At 36.1% G+C, this 18,659-nt stretch overlaps 1 protein-coding gene across 5 annotated transcripts in view; it reads left to right on the top strand.

Moving 5' to 3' along the window:
• The first annotated feature begins 3,396 nt into the window (after positions 1 to 3,396).
• The window catches only part of aplp2 (amyloid beta (A4) precursor-like protein 2), a 103,004-nt gene continuing 87,741 nt past the window's right edge, over positions 3,397 to 18,659 (top strand). The window contains exon 1 of one of the 5 annotated variants that reach the window (XM_048168589.1): positions 3,397 to 3,710. In XM_048168589.1, the coding sequence (XP_048024546.1) occupies positions 3,639 to 3,710 (72 nt within the window). In that variant the 5' untranslated portion in view covers positions 3,397 to 3,638. The remainder of the gene's footprint in view (positions 3,711 to 18,659) is intronic. The other 4 variants (XM_048168587.1, XM_048168585.1, XM_048168588.1 and 1 more) reach the window with 4 other exon arrangements.

Here is an 18,659-nt window from a genome sequence, read left to right as displayed (position 1 = left end):
GTAATAATTATAAAATTAAATATACTTTTATATGTAATCTGTCAACATCACTAGGACTGTGCATATGCCTTCACTGGTTGGAAACACACTATTTGAATGGGGGAAAATCACAATATTTATATGATTTCATTACAAGTTGCCCTAAAATTGTGTAATAACTGAGGAAGTAAATATTCTATAAGTGTGTCATGATATAATTGAAAAACTATTTGCAATAAAGGTTAATGTTTAGTTTCCATGCCAACCAGATCTCTGTTTATTCATTAAAAATATTGCTAGATAGATATACAGAGTAGTGTGAATCCAAAAATCATTTTAAAGACACCTTTATACTGAAGATAATTGTTAGAAATTTGTACAATATTGTCTGGAAAATTTTTACATAAATTTACATATCTGTATCCTTTTTTTCTACCAACCATTAGTGTTCTGTAAGATGAATAAACCTGAAGAGAAATATAAAATATAACAAAGTAACTGTCATTAATCTCATGATTACAGTCTTTTACCAGTCTGTTTTAGAAAACAGAATAAAACGGTAGTCAAATTCTGTAAATTGAATTATATCTGTTACACACACACACACATATATATATATATATATATATCCTCCTGAGACCCCCAAATGTTTTTTTTTTTTACTTTTAGTATTTTTTCACGTCATTATATTGTTTAGAGCATAAGAAACAAATGAAAAAATAACATTTTTAAAAAATTATATTTTATTCATATGTTATGCTATGTCCTCTGTAGTGGACACCAGGACTAAGTTGTTTAAAAAATAAAATGACATGAAATGACATGTATAGGCAAAAACAATGGGATTTTTTTTTTAATCACCAATCAATTTTTAGGCTTCAGGATTGTTTTTAACCAAACTTTGTATAAAGATGATTCTCAACTATGTTATGAAACATATAATGGAATTAATTGATATACCATTTTACTTTATGCAGTATGAGGGTAAAATGGCCATACATGGGTTTTCCCATTCAATACAATGTATCTATACACTGTATCTAATTTGCATATTAATGTGTTCTTGGAGCAACATGCAATGAAAAAAGAATAATAATAATTAATTATAGCAATAATTGGCAACATTTTCATAATAATATCTAATAATTAATAGGAATATTGATATATAATTTCTTTCCCTATTCACTTGTTGTGTCTCCTGAAATGCCTGATAAACATGATTTAAGTCCCAGTGTCCTCTACAGTGGACATGTATGAAATCAATGTTCTGTTTCATAACAGAAAGTCATATTTTGATTTGAAACCCCATAACATTTTCCTGAGATGTTGATTTATAATAAACAATTTGAAAATTAATCCGATTTAAATAATCACAAAATATTATCATATTTCCATAAGAGTGCTAATTTTCATTTTTTTTTTTTGTCATATTTAAAGACCAAGAAGTTGTTGTTGTAATGGGGAAACCTCTAAAAATCTGGTATCTCTGCAAAGCCCTGAATGTGCTCTTTACAGGACATCCAGACTTAAAACTGTGACATGTATGATGTCAGAGAAAACCACTAAAATATAATGTCCACTACAGAGGACAGAAGTCTATTCCTGGGTCCCAGGAGGATATATATATATTTAATATACACACACACACACACACTGTACAAATTGTGAATAAAAAAGGAATGCAATTTTGGAATGTGTAGCTCTCATGAAATCCAAAATGAGCCAATATTTGGCATGACATTTCAAAATGTCTCACTTTCAACATTTCAAGATTTGAGATTTATAAATTAACAAATCTCAAATCTTGAAATGTTGAAAGTGAGACATTTTGAAATGTCATGCCAAATATTGGCTCATTTTGGATTTCATGAGAGCTACACATTCCAAAAAAGTTGGGACAGGTAGCAATAAGAGGCCGGAAAAGTTAAATGTACATATAAGGAACAGCTGGAGGATCAATTTGCAACTTATTAGGTCAATTGGCAACATGATTGGGTATAAAAAGAGCCTCTCAGAGTGGCAATGTCTCTCAGAAGTCAAGATGGGCAGAGGATCCCCAATTCCCCCAATGCTGTGGCGAAAAATAGTGGAGCAATATCAGAAAGGAGTTTCTCAGAGAAAAATTGTTTGAAGTTATCATCATCTACAGTGCATAATATCATCCAAAGATTCAGAGAATCTGGAACAATCTCTGTGCGTAAGGGTCAAGGCCGGAAAACCATACTGGATGCCCGTGATCTTCGGGCCCTTAGACGGCACTGCATCACATACAGGAATGCTACTGTAATGGAAATCACAACATTGGCTCAGGAATACTTCCAGAAAACATTGTCGGTGAACACAATCCACCGTGCCATTCCCCGTTGCCGGCTAAAACGGGGTTGCATGAGTGCGTGTGGCATGGGCAGCTTACACATCTGGAAAGGCACCAACAATGCTGAAAGGTATATCCAAGTTCTAGAACAACATATGATCCCATCCAGACGTCGTCTCTTTCAGGGAAGACCTTGCATTTTACAACATGACAATGCCAGACCACATACTACATCAATTACAACATCATGGCTGCGTAGAAGAACGATCCGGGTACTGAAATGGCCAGACTGCAGTCCAGATCTTTCACCCATAGAAAACATTTGGCGCATCATAAAGAGGAAGATGCGACAAAGAAGACCTAAGATAGTTGAGCAACTAGAAGCCTGTATTAGACAAGAATGGGACAACATTCCTGTTCCTAAACTTGAGCAACTTGTCTCCTCAGTCCCCAGACGTTTGCAGACTGTTATAAAAAGAAGAGGGGATGCCACACAGTGGTAAACATGGCCTTGTCCCAACTTTTTTGAGATGTGTTGATGCCAGGAAATTTAAAATCAACTTATTTTTCCCTTAAAATGATACATTTTCTCAGTTTAAACATTTGATATGTCATCTATGTTTGAATAAAATATTGAAATTTGAAACTTCCACATCATTGCATTCTGTTTTTATTCACAATTTGTACAGTGTCCCAACTTTTTTGGAATCGGGTTTGTATATATATATATACACACACACACACACACACACACACACACACACACACACACACACACACACACACACACACACACACACACTTTTCTCTGAACTTTTTCACAGACCCCCCAGCATCTCAAAGGACACCCTTAAGGCCCCAAAACCCCAGCTATTGACGACATTTATAAAATAAATAAAAAGCCATATATTTAATATTTTCCACTATATAGGCCTATACATTTTAACTAACAATCTTGATGTTGAAAAAAATTAATGTCCACATTAAATGTCTATCCATGTCGTAATATACCCAGAGGAGGTGCACACACCCATGTATCCTTCAGTAGACAAGCAGATGATGCATGATGACCTCATTTCCGGCATGTCCCAACATCTGACGGCCGGTGGCGCGCTTGATCGTGTTTCTAGAGCTCGAGCCCGTGCAGTGGCTCTCAGACACGCGCAGCATTCCACACGCGCTGAGAGCGGGATCAACGCACAGTGAGAAAAACACAGGAGAGCGAGACACACACAACAACCACTCGAGGACCGTTGACTTAGCTGTTTTCTGTTTAACAGCCTCTTCTAGGAATCCACAGCGGGATAATTTCAACACAAATCCCAGCAGAGACTAACCGTGGAAGATGGGTTCAGTCCCGGTGTTATCGGTGCTTATTCTGGCCATCGCTGTTCCGAGTCTAGCCGGATACATTGAGGTTTGTGCGCACTAATATCTCACCTTCGTTTTCATGGTTATATTGTTCAGTTTCTCTTCCGAAATGTGTCTTTTTAGTGTAATAGTATTATTCCTGGTGTACTGGTTGTTTACAAATGACGTCCAATGCTAAGCCTATAAAATCATTAGTCTAATAAGACTCCGTAAAGTGTCTCCCTTCTTGTGCTTATTTAGACTAATTCGGTGGCAGAAGAGAAACTAATTCAGATTTATTATAAAAATCTTAAATAATTGTTATTTTGTTCCTTAAAGAACAAAAGCTGGACGAAGTAAAACGAATAATTGTCTTTCTCTAGACGAGCTGTGAAGGTTAAATGTCTTTATCTTTTCACTATCTCTGTTGTTTATTTGTGTTGTTGTATTGGAAAAATTAACCCCAAACAACATTGATTTTGTCATAGTGTCAGTTTGAAGCTAATATCTGAATGTGCACTTAATGATAAAAGGTTTAGACACTTCCAAATCTAATTTTAACCTATAATGTTAGTTGTTGTTTTAATATGTGAATTATTTTATAATAGGCTAACTGCAATCTTTCATTGGAGGATATCGCACACTTTATCAGAAGAGACCCTTTTAAGGGTTTGTGTTTGACTTCATGTAAAATGACAGAAATGGTAGAAAAAAGAAATTGGACAATCAGCTTCAGGATGTCATTTGATCAGACCTTTATATAACTAAAATGATTCACGTCATTATATATATCAGGAATAGCTTTAAGGTGTTTGATCTGATCAGCGACTCTTACATGACAAGCTTGAGGTGATTAAAAACACTTCCCATGCTAAAGGACAAGTTTGCATCTGTAGCATCAGGCTACAGTATAGGCAAATTAAGCAAATGAGTTAAGGTGATATATTAAAGAAGGTCAAGTTTATAAACTCTTACATTGGAAACGCTCTTAAACCATTCCTTGAAGGATCTCTGTCTGGTTGCTTTAAACCTTACCTAATCACAGCTGCCCTTGTCCTAGAGGCGTTTTTGCGCTTTTACGTGTGTGCCAATAGTCCTTTCCGATGGCTTGCTCTTCCAATGAGAGCTCAGCCTGCAGGCATGATATAACAAATTATGAAACAATTCTTTTCAAAGCCAGAAACAATGTCAGCGACGCACTGAAATAAATAATGAAATCTCTGTGTACTAATTGATGCATTTAGAGAGAAAGGAGCTGCCTGTGGTTCACAAGGAGATGCAGTGATGCTTATGGATATATGCAAAGATCAGCGTTACTGTAGAAAATTAAAGAATCATTTTACCTTCTGATCAATATTATGACCCTATCGTATTTCTGTTATCGCTGCTTTTTTCTTTGTTACACATTTGACTCCTTGTCTCCTTGATTGTGTTTATCTGATAGCTCCTCGAGCGTATGATTACCATGGTAAAATGTTATTTTTGGGAGAGGTGTGTGTTTCCAGAGTGAGTGCAGCATTGTGTTGCTGGTCGGCAGGAGTTTGATGCTGAGCTAGTGAGTCTCGTTGACCTCAGACCTGATTTATAACCCGGCTGTAAGTTCTGCAGAGGTTCTGCATAGCCTGAAGCTCTCACTAACTGCAGGAGAGCTGCATCCATTGAAACCTTTAGATTCTCCCTCCCAGTGCTGGGGATTGGAATTATTCCTTTGCCTCTGCCAGGTGCCATTGTATTTGTAGGAGACAAAGGGAATGTGTTAAAATCACACTGGGCTGTCTGTTTGAGTGTTGATGCTTCTCTAAACCTGGTGCGAGCTTGGATTTGTCTTTATTGTTTGTTTCCTCAGCTGTGGATATGTCCCGTTTTGTTTTGTTACAGCCATATGTTATATAACTGTGACACTTCCTGTCTCAACAATAAGGATATTTCCTGTTAGTTCAGATTTTATTCTTGCCTTGACCACAGTTTCATTAGCCCAAATGAAGGCCAGTATAACATTTTGCTGTGTTTTAATTGAATTACCATTTAATTTTTTGCCAGACAAATTTTAAACATTGTTAAACTTCTCATTACCGTTCAAAAGTTTGGGGTTGGTATGTTTTTTTTTAAATCCTAAGTCTCTAATGTTCACCAGGGTTGCATTTATTTAGCATAAATTATATTACAATTTAAAATAATGTTTTCTATTTTAATGTAATTTATTCATGTTATGACACAACTGAATTTTCAGCATAATTACTCCAGTCTTCAGTCACATGATGATCTTTCAAAAATCATGCTAATATGCTGATTTCTTAAAAAACAAAAACAAAAAAAAACTTACTGACCCCACACTTTCGAATGGTATTATACATTTTCGTTATTTTTTAATAGTTGTTAATTTAACTAATATAATGCAACTCTTGATAGACAAAATATCATCAGAATACAAATGTCAAACTGGCCGTGTTTTTTTTTTTTTTTTAAATCTGTTTGAAAACAGTCTATTTTTGAAACTGAAATGACGGTATAAATGTATTTATACACAGAAATAACACATTTTTTGTATTTGTATTTATTATTTATAAAGCACATTTCAATACAACCGAAGTTGTCCAAAGTGCTGTACATTAAAATAGACAAAATACAAAGCCAAATTTATATAAAGTATGTAAAACATAAAACACATACACATCTAGGAATTAATTACCTGGAAATTTAAAAGCCATAGTAAGTAGATGAGCTTTTAGCAAGGATTTAAAGCTAGAAATTGTATGAGCAGATGTAATAAAAAGGGGCAGTGAAGGGGCACATTGAAATCAGAAAATGATGAACGCTGGTTTTCACAATTGTTTAAAGGCACAATATGTAATTTTCACCCCTAGAGGCTGCTTATTCAAAACAAAGGCTTAGCTTGATGATGCTGTGAATGAGCGTATAATCATGGGAGTTGTCGCCTTCACCTCCACAGCCAGTGTAAAGGGATTCTACGGACTTGGGCAGAAATCATGTTCATGGATGAGCTAATGTAATGTTTTATTAATGGTACGGTGGTATGAAGCAGGGCGGGTCGAGAGCTGTGGGAGCAGAACGAGGCCGCTGGAGCAAATGCTAATGAAAGACACCAGCGATACACACCGATCTCAAGTCCAGCAGAGCTTTTATTATGCTTATGCTGCAGTCGGCTGCCTCAGCTCTTTTCATTGCGTATGTGACTGTTTTACATGGTTAAAACTAGGGCTGGGCGATATATCGCATGCGATTGTCACGCGCATTTCGTCAGTAAAGCCGGTTCCCTGATTACCGTGAAATCGCCATCACCTGCTTTCAAATGGAGCGCCATTTAATAGACAGAACCGTGGTTCACTGACAAGCTACACAATATCACGTTCATTATTGCAGATGAATCGCCTTCGATAATGAACGCGATATTGCGGAGCTTGTCAGTGAACTACGGCTCTGTCTATTAAATGCCGCTCCATTTGAAAGCAGGTGATGGCGATTTCGCGGTAATCAGGGAACCGGCTTTACTGACGAAATGCGCGTGACAATCGCATGCGATATATCGCCCAGCCCTAGTTAAAACAATCATATCAAATACATTTGAGTGTGTTGAAAGTTATAACATTACTCTATGCATTCGTTCGGTGGCTCGTATAAGATACATTTTGCACTTTGCAGTAATCTAGATCGATATTAGTAAAAATGGAAATCGAGGGTAGCCCGGATATGTCATTGGGACCGTGTCCTGGTTAAAATGGCTGATTTCTCTGGATTCAAACATTGTTGGAAACATTTGGGATCATGGAAGTACACAAGTCATCAAAATATAAAACATTGTTCTAGTGGTTTTTGGATATTTTTAGTCTAAAAATTTGACACATTGTGCCTTTTAATTTTTGGCTTTTGCATGGCATCTTCCTGTTTTTCAGCAACTTGTGCTATGAGCATTGATTTTTAAAACAGCATGTCAAGTTATAGATAAACTACTCTTGACATCCCATAATTCTCCTTCTCGCTTTATTTGAATGCAAGAATGACCCCTTGAATGTATGTGCATGCAGCCTCAGTTGACGACATAAATGCAGCACTGGGCTGAACCTTTATGGCGCTGGCCTCGAGCCATCCTTATTGTTGAGCCCTGCATGTTTTATCCATGTTTTCCATAGTGTATTTTATTAAATCCAGTTTTGTGAGCTGCCATTGTGAATTGTCTGGCTCAGTGTGTCAATTTTTGCTTTTACAGCTTGTATAATGACCCCCACTACTGCTTGAGTTTTTTCCTTTCAGTTGTTGTTGTTGTCAGATGGGTTTTTAATGAAAAGAACAAATTCAGGGTGGAAAAAAAAGTTTATTTGAGTTAATTTCTTGAACATTAATTTAGAAGTGAGTTCCTCTACTAATTCAAATGAAAAAACTTCCCAACCCAAAGCTCAGTCTTGCTGATATAAAATGTTGCCAACTAACGCAACACAGGCTTGCACTGGTGCCAAATTATATTTGTGTTGTGTGCAAAGCAAATCCAAGTCATGTGTGTGTTGTGTGCAAAGCTTTTTCACATTTTACTGTTTTCACTGATTGTAATGCAAACTTTTTCACATACTAACATGAATGGAGTGTTTATTTTGTAATATAAATTCTGTGTGCTCTGGTAACCTGCTGCTGGCAAGGACATGATGATCATTCTTGTTATTCTCATTATCTGAATCTCTCAAGCACATTAAAAAAACTTGCTATACTTGGGAGTTGTGCAAACCAGCTATTGTCACCCTGTAGGTTCAAGAGAAAGTTGATAAAGAGCTTGTGGATGAGTAGGAGTCTCTGCACTCTTTTCCAAGCCTCTGAAATGGTAAACAAAAAGTGTTGTCTCTTCTCCAGCTTGCTCAAGGGCTTACCTTGCTCTTATTACGCAGTCGTGCAGCACTGCCTCCCTTGTTGTGACTCTGGGCTCTTGCAATGATGCATTGCAAGGAGTAGTTGAACAAAAGGCTTAAAAGTCAACTTGAAATCTAATTAGACCACATTCCTGGTCTTATTTTGCACGATTTTTCGGTGCATGTTATAAAAAAATGGTTGTTTTTGCAATTTGTTCATCTCTGAAATCACTTGTCTTTTTGGCTGACTTCAACTGTATACTTGTATGGACCGCCCACTTTTCACAATCAGGTCTCAAGGCCCAGATATACTTCAAGCAAAATGTTTCATGTGACATCATTTCAATCAAAATCAGGCAAAACTGAGTTCGTTTGGAATTCATTTTTGGAGTTCAAAACAGCTTGCCAAAGCAAACATTCCAAAAAAAGTTTGCTCAGGCTGGTAAACACCTTTTGAAATACCATTGGTCCATGGTGATTACATAATGCAGTGCTTCCCACAGGTTTGAAATATACTTGCGGTGGTAGCCGGGCGAAAAGTCCTCCTATTACCCACGGCTCAAAAATGGTCTACTACATGTGACAAACAAACAATGTGTGATTTTTAACAGTATTTTTATTTATTGAAATTAATTTTAATTACATAACATATTACATTTAATTACATACTAATATTATGCATTGTAAATTATGCAAAATTACAGCATTTAAATGGTTTACATTTATCTATGTTCTCCTTGCTGTCATATTGTGTCTCTCTCAGTGAATAGGACACAGATTTTACTAGTAAAATTTATAAAATGAATAATATATGTGCCAAATAATGTTCTTAATCTTTTCTTTCTGTAGGGGGGGGAAACTACAATAATTTACTATGAATTAAATGGAAATCAAATTAAATACAATTTATAGTGTAACCAAAATACCAATAATGCCCAAAAGAAAAAAGAAAAAACTTAGCGTGTGACTTTTAATTATAAACAAGCCCGAAATACACAGGTACTCTTATTTTGAAATGTCTGTACTATTGCAGGCTGATCCTTCAGATTCTTACAGTCGTCTAAAACATTTTATATAAAGGCCATAAAGTAGACATTGTAATAATTCATCAACATGAGTTCATTAGCAATCGCTTGGCATAAATCTGCGCTTTTCATTGATTGAGAATCACTTTGAAGCAGTCTGAAGTAGGGTTGCACGGTGTACCGGTACTACGGTAGTATCGCGATACTAAAGCTTCAAAATACTGGCGATGCCATTGTATTTTTTAAACGGTAGTATCGTCAGTACCGTAAGGAATGTTGTATGTGCGGCAGGTACACTTCAATTGAACATGCGTGCCTGCAAAAACATTACAAGAGACTGCCGTTGACTGTCTGCTGTGCCCTGTGTAGTAAATGCTCTGTAGAATTAGCGCCTTATTGTTTTCTGATGCTTCAGTTAATTTTGCAATGAGATAAAGTTGCACTTGCACGTTGTTATTCGCAGTGCATTTTATCTGGAGAAAGGGTCTGAAATTCACTTAATTAACATCATAAAATCTTTATATAAGAATGAATTCTCACAGTTTTTCCGTTGCTCATTTGGCCACTTCTGGAAAAGATTAAATAGTTTGTTTCTAGAAACATCTTTGCGAACACGATTCAGACAAATGCAATTCCATTCATCAGTAAGTTATACCGGGTTTGCACTCGGTTCTTATCAATCATATCAATCGTGATTTTATAAGTATAAATGTATTATATGTTTTAATATACATACTGCTCTCCAGTCAGGGTTAGATATTTCAAGATAGGCTGGCAAAAATGCTCCTGATAGTTCGTGACACGAGCAAGAGCGCTGTTTTTGTTTCGTTTCTAAATGAATCTGTTTATGAACAAATTGTGTGAGTCACTGACTCACTAATCCATTCATTAAGACAGTCATTTGCTTCGTTCCTGAATGAATCAGCCGTTTTGAACGAATCGGTTGAATGATTCATTGACTTAATCATTAACACTTGCTGCCACCTACTGGCGACTTTAGTCTCCCATCTAAACGTAGGTCTATTCTATCATTTTTTACCATCTAAAAGTAGGTCTATTCTATCATTTTTTTATTTCTATATTCAAATTTTTATATTTGAAACATTAATATCATAACATTATTTATGCAATTGTAATTGAAGTGTAAATGCATAAATGCTACATCGTAATGTCAGTTCATAACTTCATACAGCTTCTGTGCAGTGCTAAGATGAATTTTGTTTACATTGATTCATTTGAATGGTAATAAAAGCCTGTTATTCATTCTCATTAATGAAGTATTCAGAGAAAAATCTGGTCTGTTTTCATGTTTTTATGAAAGTTTGGTTCATTTTGTATACTGCATGGTATCACGATACTACTTGGTATCGTGATACTTCAGCTGGTATAGTATCGTAAGACATTTTTATGGTATCGTGACAACCCTAGTCTGAAGCGCTGTTGCGCGAGCTTGTAGAACCTATGGGTAGAACGTGCAACAGCGCCCCCTTGTGACTTTGCAACATGCAGCGCCCGTTTAAATGTTTGCGGGAGTAAACAGTTCTGACGCACACATAATGAGTAGGTACGAAAAGACTAGTTAATCGATCGCGGATGGTTTCATTATCTTGCGCGGATATAAAAGTATAAGAGGATAAAAATAATAAAAGCAAAAATGTGTCTCTGAATACTTGGGCGGCCGTTATTATACGTGGGCAGGCCGCCCAAGTAAAGTCTATGTGTGGGAAGCACTGTAATGGATGGGTGTGGGTCTGAGGCCCCGCCGCCTTTAACGTGAAAATCTTCTCTGGTTCATTCTTCTGTTCATTCCATCAAGGTCAGATGTGAGTGAAAACAGAAACACACTGGAGAGCTGCTGTATTGTAGAAACTGAAGTTGTAATTCTAATTGAAAGTGGCACTATTTTTCATGTTTAATACTGTTAAAAAAAAGAAAGAAAAAAAAAAAGCTGTTTTAAAGCAATATTTTGAATAAAGTCCTACATCAATAAACGTGACTTGATTGGAGTGCCGAATTGCAGCTGATGCAAACATATATACATCGATATGAACTGCTGTTTTCTCACTGTGTTTATTTCATTGAGAGGAAAGCATTCAGCACATATTTACATATTCATCGAAACATCACTTTCAGCAACGTGGGCAGTGTTGGGGTGTTGGTTAGCTGTATATTGCTGCAAAGATTTTTCCAACTTCCTTTTACCTCTAAGTGACTTCACCATCAATATATTGGGTCCTTTGTTTCTTCAAATTGAATATCTTGTTTCCCTCTGAAATGTCATATTATAGAAGTTAAATGGCGAGTCTGATTGGTTCTGATCAAATCTTCCACTCAGTTAGTTCCGACATTATGCAAAGTCAAGGCGATTACTCTAAAGCAGCATTTCTTTGGTTTTCGCACCTGTGTTTGGTTAACCACATGCAGTGGTTTTGTCCGTGAATGTTTGCAGGAGTGTGCGGGGTCTTTGCTGTGGTGATTCCATCTGCAGCCTTTGATGGCAGACAATCCATTTGTATGCAGACTTCATTGTGTGGAAGTGTTAGCAGGGCTTTTAATAGCATGGATTGCTCACCCCAGGACTGATGAATGGATGTCAGTGAGGGGCTATTGTGAGCTCTGAAAGGGTGCAAGCATCCTGACCAGCACAAGGACCCGATTGGGACATAACTGCTTGTGTTTATCAGATACGATGACAGCCTGGAGAACAGACGTTAATCGCCACATTGTTTACTTCTCTTGATGATGTGATGCTCAATGGTAGCAGACAGAGTAACTGGGGTTTGTTTCTCTGTGGTGTTTATTTACCACTGAAACATTCATAGTTGGCTAACATGAAGTAATGTTAAAGGTGCCCTCGAATGAAAAATTGAATTTATCTTGGCATAGTCAAATAACAAGTGTTCAGTACATGGAAATGACATAGAGTCTCAAACTCCATTGTTTCCTCCTCCTTATATAAATCTCATTTGTTTAAAAGACCTCAGAAGAACAGGCGAAATCTCAACATAACACTGACTGTTACATAACAGTCGGGGTGTACGCCCCCAATATTTGCATATGCCAGCCCATGTTCCCAACATTATGAAAGGCATTAGACAAGGGCAGCCAGTATTAACGTCTGGATGTGCACAGCTGAATCATCAGACTAGGTAAGCAAGCAAGGACAATAGCGAAAAATGGCAGATGGAGCAATAATAACTGACATGATCCATGATAACATGATATTTTTAGTGATATTTGTAAATTTGTCTTTCTAAATGTTTTGTTAGCATGTTGCTAATGTACTGTTAAATGAGGTTAAAGTTACCATCGTTTCTTACTGTATTCACGGAGACAAGAGCCGTCGCTATTTTCATTTTTAAACACTTGCAGTCTGTATAATTCATAAACACAACTTCATTCTTTATAAATCTCTCCAACAGTGTAGCATTAGCCGTTAGCCACGGAGCACAGCCTCAAATTCATTCAGAATCAATGTAAACAATATAACAGTATACAATACTCACATAATCCGACGCATGCATGCCGCATGCATGACGAACGCTTTGTAAAGATCCATTTGAGGGTTATATTAGCTGTGTAAACTTTGTTTATGCACTGTTCAAGGCAAGCGCGAGCTCCGTGGGTGTGGAGCACGAGAATTAAAGGGCCAGTAGCCCTGAATCGGCTCATTTATAATGATGCCCCAAAATAGGCAGTTAAAAAAATGAAATAAAAAAAATCTAAGGGGTATTTTGAGCTGAAACTTCAGACACATTCAGGGGACACCTTAGACTTATATTACATCTTTTAAAAAAAAGTTCTAGGGCACCTTTAACTTTCTGATAAGTGTTGTGTTGTCAAAAGGACCAACTATGGTACCAAGTGACGCTTTGAGTGGAGTGATGTTTTGCGATTTGTAAACACCTCTGATTGGCCATTGTGTTCACGTGCCCTACATATATGTCTGTGATTGGCTACAATGATCAACGCATGGGAGTGTTTGAAAGCACACGGAAGTGTTTGAATCCGTTTTGAAAGCAGAAGCGTTTGAAAGCCCGCTGATAGATGCCTACTTTCAAACGCTCCTGTGTGAAGAGCGTCTAAGACGGGGCTCTCCAAACTTGGTCCTGGAGGGCCACTGTCCTGAGTTTAGCTCCAGCTTGCCTCAACACACCTGTCTGGAAGTTTCTAGCATGCCTAGTTTGACTTTGATTAGCTGGTTTAGTTGGGGTTGGAGCTAAACTCTTTCGGATAATGGCCCTCCAGGACCGAGTTTATAACAATGTCTATTTACAACATGTTTTTGAAGTGTTGATCATTGTAGCCAATCAGACATATCTGATGAGTGTGTAAACCCAATGGCCAATCAGAGGTGTTTACGAATCCGCTCAACAGTGCTCGAAGCATCACATTTTTAAAATTTCAGTGCTGACTTGGTACTGAAGTCGGTACTTATGACAACACTAAGTGCAAGAACTCAGCCAGTAAAATCTGGTATATTAATTGTTTTTTTGATTTAGCTATTTTACTATACTATTTAATATATTAATTTTGTTACTTTTATTTATTTACTTATTTAATTTTTACTTCAGTGCTGAAATCAGCATCCAGTGTCATTCGTGCTTGGTCCAAAATTAACTTTTTGCCTTAACTGCTAAATGGTCAGGGTAGAATAAATTAAAAAAGGATTAAAAATGTGTACAGTCGATTAATGGATTTGTACTCATTTATGTTTCCGAACGCAGTTTTCACAGCCTAGGTGTGATTTTGTTTTTACCCACATATTTTCAAATGTATTTATTAATGTCTTTTTTCTGTCTGAATGACATAATGAATGTTCACTTACAGCCTTGTTTTTTTAAAAAAATTTTTTTTTTTTATTAGCATCAAATTATATATGACATCTGCCCTGATTATCTGTTTCATATATTTCTGTTCCTTTGACTACAATTATTTCCTTTAAATCTTTTTTTCCTCTTGCATAATTATGACAAATAGGTCATTATGTGAATAACAGGTGCCCAGATGAAGACCCTTCAATTATTTTGTCTCTTTTTCATTTTAATAAATGAATGTGAGGAAAATCTCCACATAGAGTGCTTTAGGCATCCTAGATAAAATTGATGGTTTTCCACAAAGATCAAAACAATTACCAAGTCACCCACGTTGTGACGGATGTTTTCTTTAGTAGACAGTTTTTCACACATCACACACATCACTCTTAGTAACATTTTGGGTGTGAATTTATGCATGTCAGGTGTGGCAGAGCTCTATTGTTGGATTGCAGGCATTGATGAGGGTCTTGTCAGCCATTTCCTGTTTCGTAAAGCCTGAGCTATGTTAGCGCCACCCTGATGCTCATCCTCTGAGCTGAGAGCTTAGTGCTTAGAGAGACACTTTCAATTATTTTACCGGCCGCTCTCAGTCTCACCACAAATCCTCTTAGCTGTAAGACACACTGAGTGCTCAACAGAAGAGAAGAGAACATGCTACTGCTGCGGATGCTCCGCCCGTCCATTACTGATATGATACATGCATACATACACAAACACACTTTGATAGCCACACCTTTTGAGTAAGCTCAGTGAGTCTGCACCTTAGTCACTGACATACTTCCCGAGATTACACCATTTATTCATTATCCTGCCCTCCATCTCTTTCAAACTGCAGGATCATTTAACATTTGTCTGCTTGACTAATGGGCTAGGGCTGGGTATTGACACACATTTCATGATTTGATTCTATTTAGATTTTGATTCACAAGCTTTTGATTCAATATCAGTTCATTCGGATATACATCAGTTACAGGAAGTTAGTTTTTCTCAAGGAAACAAATCTCTCTCATATAGGGAATAGGGATGTGTATACGAATAAGAATTCAGAACGGCACAGAAAATGAATAACTCATTCTACTGAGGCCAGTGGAGGTCGGTTACATTACAGTACATCAAATTTCACTTCTCATTTTAAAATCGTAATGTGATATGACTGACAGGACGATGTCGGAGGATTTGGTGCGCAACAGAGTGTGCCGCCGCTCCCTATACACAGATGATCGCGAATTTAAAAGCGAACGTAAATGGCTAACGTGCATTCAAAAGCGGTTTCATAACGCACATTGATAACAGCTTCCTGATGCCTGCAAATTGTGTATAATTACTAGGTCGTTTGTAACAATACCCTCATGTCACGATTCAATACATATCACGATACTGAACTCACGATACGATATTATTGTGGTACTCCAAGACATGGTAAAAGGTTAACTAAAAATGTACTGTTGATTAAAATGCTAAATTTGCTATTAAATTGGGGGTGGACTTGGTGCTGGTAACCCAATGCACAGGACAATGGTGACATGAAAATTAAAATATTCATGATTCTGAAGCTGAAAATACATAATTATTTTAGGCGAATATGCTTGTCACGTTTTACTGGTAACATAAGACATTTGGCATTATCAGAAACCACACATATTCCCCCATTGCATTATTATACATTATATTCAACATTATATATAGTAGCTTAATGTAGTACAGACACTAAAACTCTGTAAACTTGAATTTGTTTTCCTCACACAGCAGTAATTTTCATTTTGGGTGAACTATACACAATAGATATTGTCACTATCCACGATACATATTTTTGCTTTTTTGTATTGTAATATATTGTGATACGATATATTGTTACACCCCTAATAATTACCCAACTAGATAATTGCAAGAGAATGCAAAAGCATTAAAATATACTTTTTCCTCCTATGTAATTTTTTTTCCCCCCATCACCATGTCCCTTGAGGGTCTCCGTAGAAACTCATCACTTCATTTCCGAACATAGTATTTGGTTTCCGTTGGTCCATTACTACAATATTAAAGGTTAAAATGAACAAATTATTTGTATACAAGCATTTACATTCCATATAAGGCAGCTTTTATAATAATAACTTTATAATAATATCTTTTTAATGACAATTATGTTTTTTGAAATATAAACATTTAAACAGTGGCTGAGCAACTAAAAACAGCATAGACTAAAAGATGATTTATGAATCGCTTTATCAAAATGAAAATCCATTAAAATCGAGAAATCAATAATATCAATCCAGCCTTAAATATTTAAACTCAAAGTTGTTAAAAATAGTTTTATCAGTCCTTTGGTGTGACAAATGAGTTATTAAAAAAGTACAAATGTTCCATGTGGTATTTCAATTAATATGAGATCATGAAAATTGCAAGAAACATCAATTAAAGTCATTTTAAATGGAGTTTAACAGGACACACTGTAGGACATTTTAAGTTATGTTGGCGCGTTGTTTCCAACAGTTAGACCATATGCCAGAATCTGAACAAATATTTAAAGCTTATTTTTGGTTATTAATGTTGCACAACAGGATTGAAATGCCACATAAACATTATAAGTGTAATTAGAAGTAGGGGTAAAATTTCCCCCTCAATTGCAAGCTTGCCTTATTTACTTCCTGTTGGGTTCTTGATTATTAATATTTTCAAGAATCCCCAAGAGGTTTCTTGTTTATACATGCATTTTATGAATCACTCAGTAGGACTTAATAATTAGTGACAAAATAAATAAATATTTAGTGTAATGAATAAATTCATGTCAGTTGTTTTTGAGCTTAATGCTTCATTTGTATTTCTATCTCCACATTGTTCATTTTGACACATTTCTGTCTTGATAAGGACAGTCAGACATTCTTGAAATAGATAAAATGCAATAAAATAAAATAATCTGTATAGATATTTTTTGTTTATGGACAAAAAAATGTTCTTTGCCATCCACACAATTTCTGAAAATATAAGGGGAAAAAATGGATGGGGAAAAAAGTATTATTATTATTATTATTATTATTATTATTATTATTATTATTATTTTATTTTTTTTTTTTTTTTAACTGTCTGAAGCTGATTCCACTTTACTATTCCATTGACTGTTTCTATAAATGAGTCAGTCAGCGTTTACATGGTTTTTATATGGTGAATTTAGTTTACCCATGCAAATAATTTATTCACAAATTGGATGATACTAGTTGCATAATGTGTGTCAGTAGTACAGCGTTGAATTAAGTTTGGTCAGAAAAAAATATTTTTTTGATGTTCTCTTATACCAAAGTCTGCATCAAAAATACAGTAAAAACAGTAATCTTGTGAAATATTGCAATTGAAAACAACTGCTTTTTATTTTAGTATAGATTTTAAAATATAGTGAGATAAAACTGCATTAAGCATTATTACTACAAGCTTCAATCACATAATCCTTCGTAAACATTCTAATAAGCTGATTTGCTGCTCAAACATTCATTATTATCAATGTTGACAACAGTTGTACTGCTTGATAATATGCTGGAAACCATTAATTATTTTTTAGTGTTCTTTGAATATAAAGTACAAAAGAATATTATGCATGTCTTTAATTTAATTTCTATTTAAATTAATGTATCCTTGCTGAATAAAACTTAAAAAAAAAAAAAAAAAAAAAATTACTTTCTGAACACATACTTCTGAACGGTAGTGTACATTCTTCCTCCAATTTAATTGTAAGAGCCACTATCAGAACCACAGGTATTGATAATGCTCGACTTCCAACTCCAAAATAACATGTCAGATGCTCATTTTAAATTGTCCACATTTTGTCCTATTATTTCAAAATGTGCTTTTTCTTTTTTTCTTTTTTTTTTGGTACACCCACCTAGTTTCTTGCTTTCTTTGTGTCTGAGTTGTGTGTCTCTCTCATGTGTCTGTCTGCACTGGCTCCCTCTCTTTCTGTAAATGTCTCTCTTATCTTCTTCTGTGTGTCATGTCTGAGCATGTCTGCTTCTTCAGGTCCCTCTTCAGGACCGGCTGCATTAGAGGAAGTTAAATATAGCAAGCTCGTCAGGCAAACCCCGCTCACACGATCTCTCCGAATCTCTGTCTCCTGGGCGGCGCATTCGCTCTAATTATCCAGCTCGTATACGTCCGTCTTCTCATTGTGTGAGAGAGCGAGAGGCACCGTTACCTCCCACGGCTTGGTTCGGCTCAGCTCATCACAAATTTAGACTCTCTCCGCCAACAAAGACTCGCAGAAGCAGGCACATTTACCCCTTTAGCGCAAATGCCAGCAGTCCATTCCACCTTTAACTGCACCCCATAGAGATTTGTC

Source organism: Megalobrama amblycephala, linkage group LG19, assembly GCF_018812025.1.
Source record: "Megalobrama amblycephala isolate DHTTF-2021 linkage group LG19, ASM1881202v1, whole genome shotgun sequence".
NCBI lineage: Eukaryota > Metazoa > Chordata > Actinopteri > Cypriniformes > Xenocyprididae > Megalobrama > Megalobrama amblycephala.
This window is presented reverse-complemented; position numbering and strand designations above follow the sequence as displayed.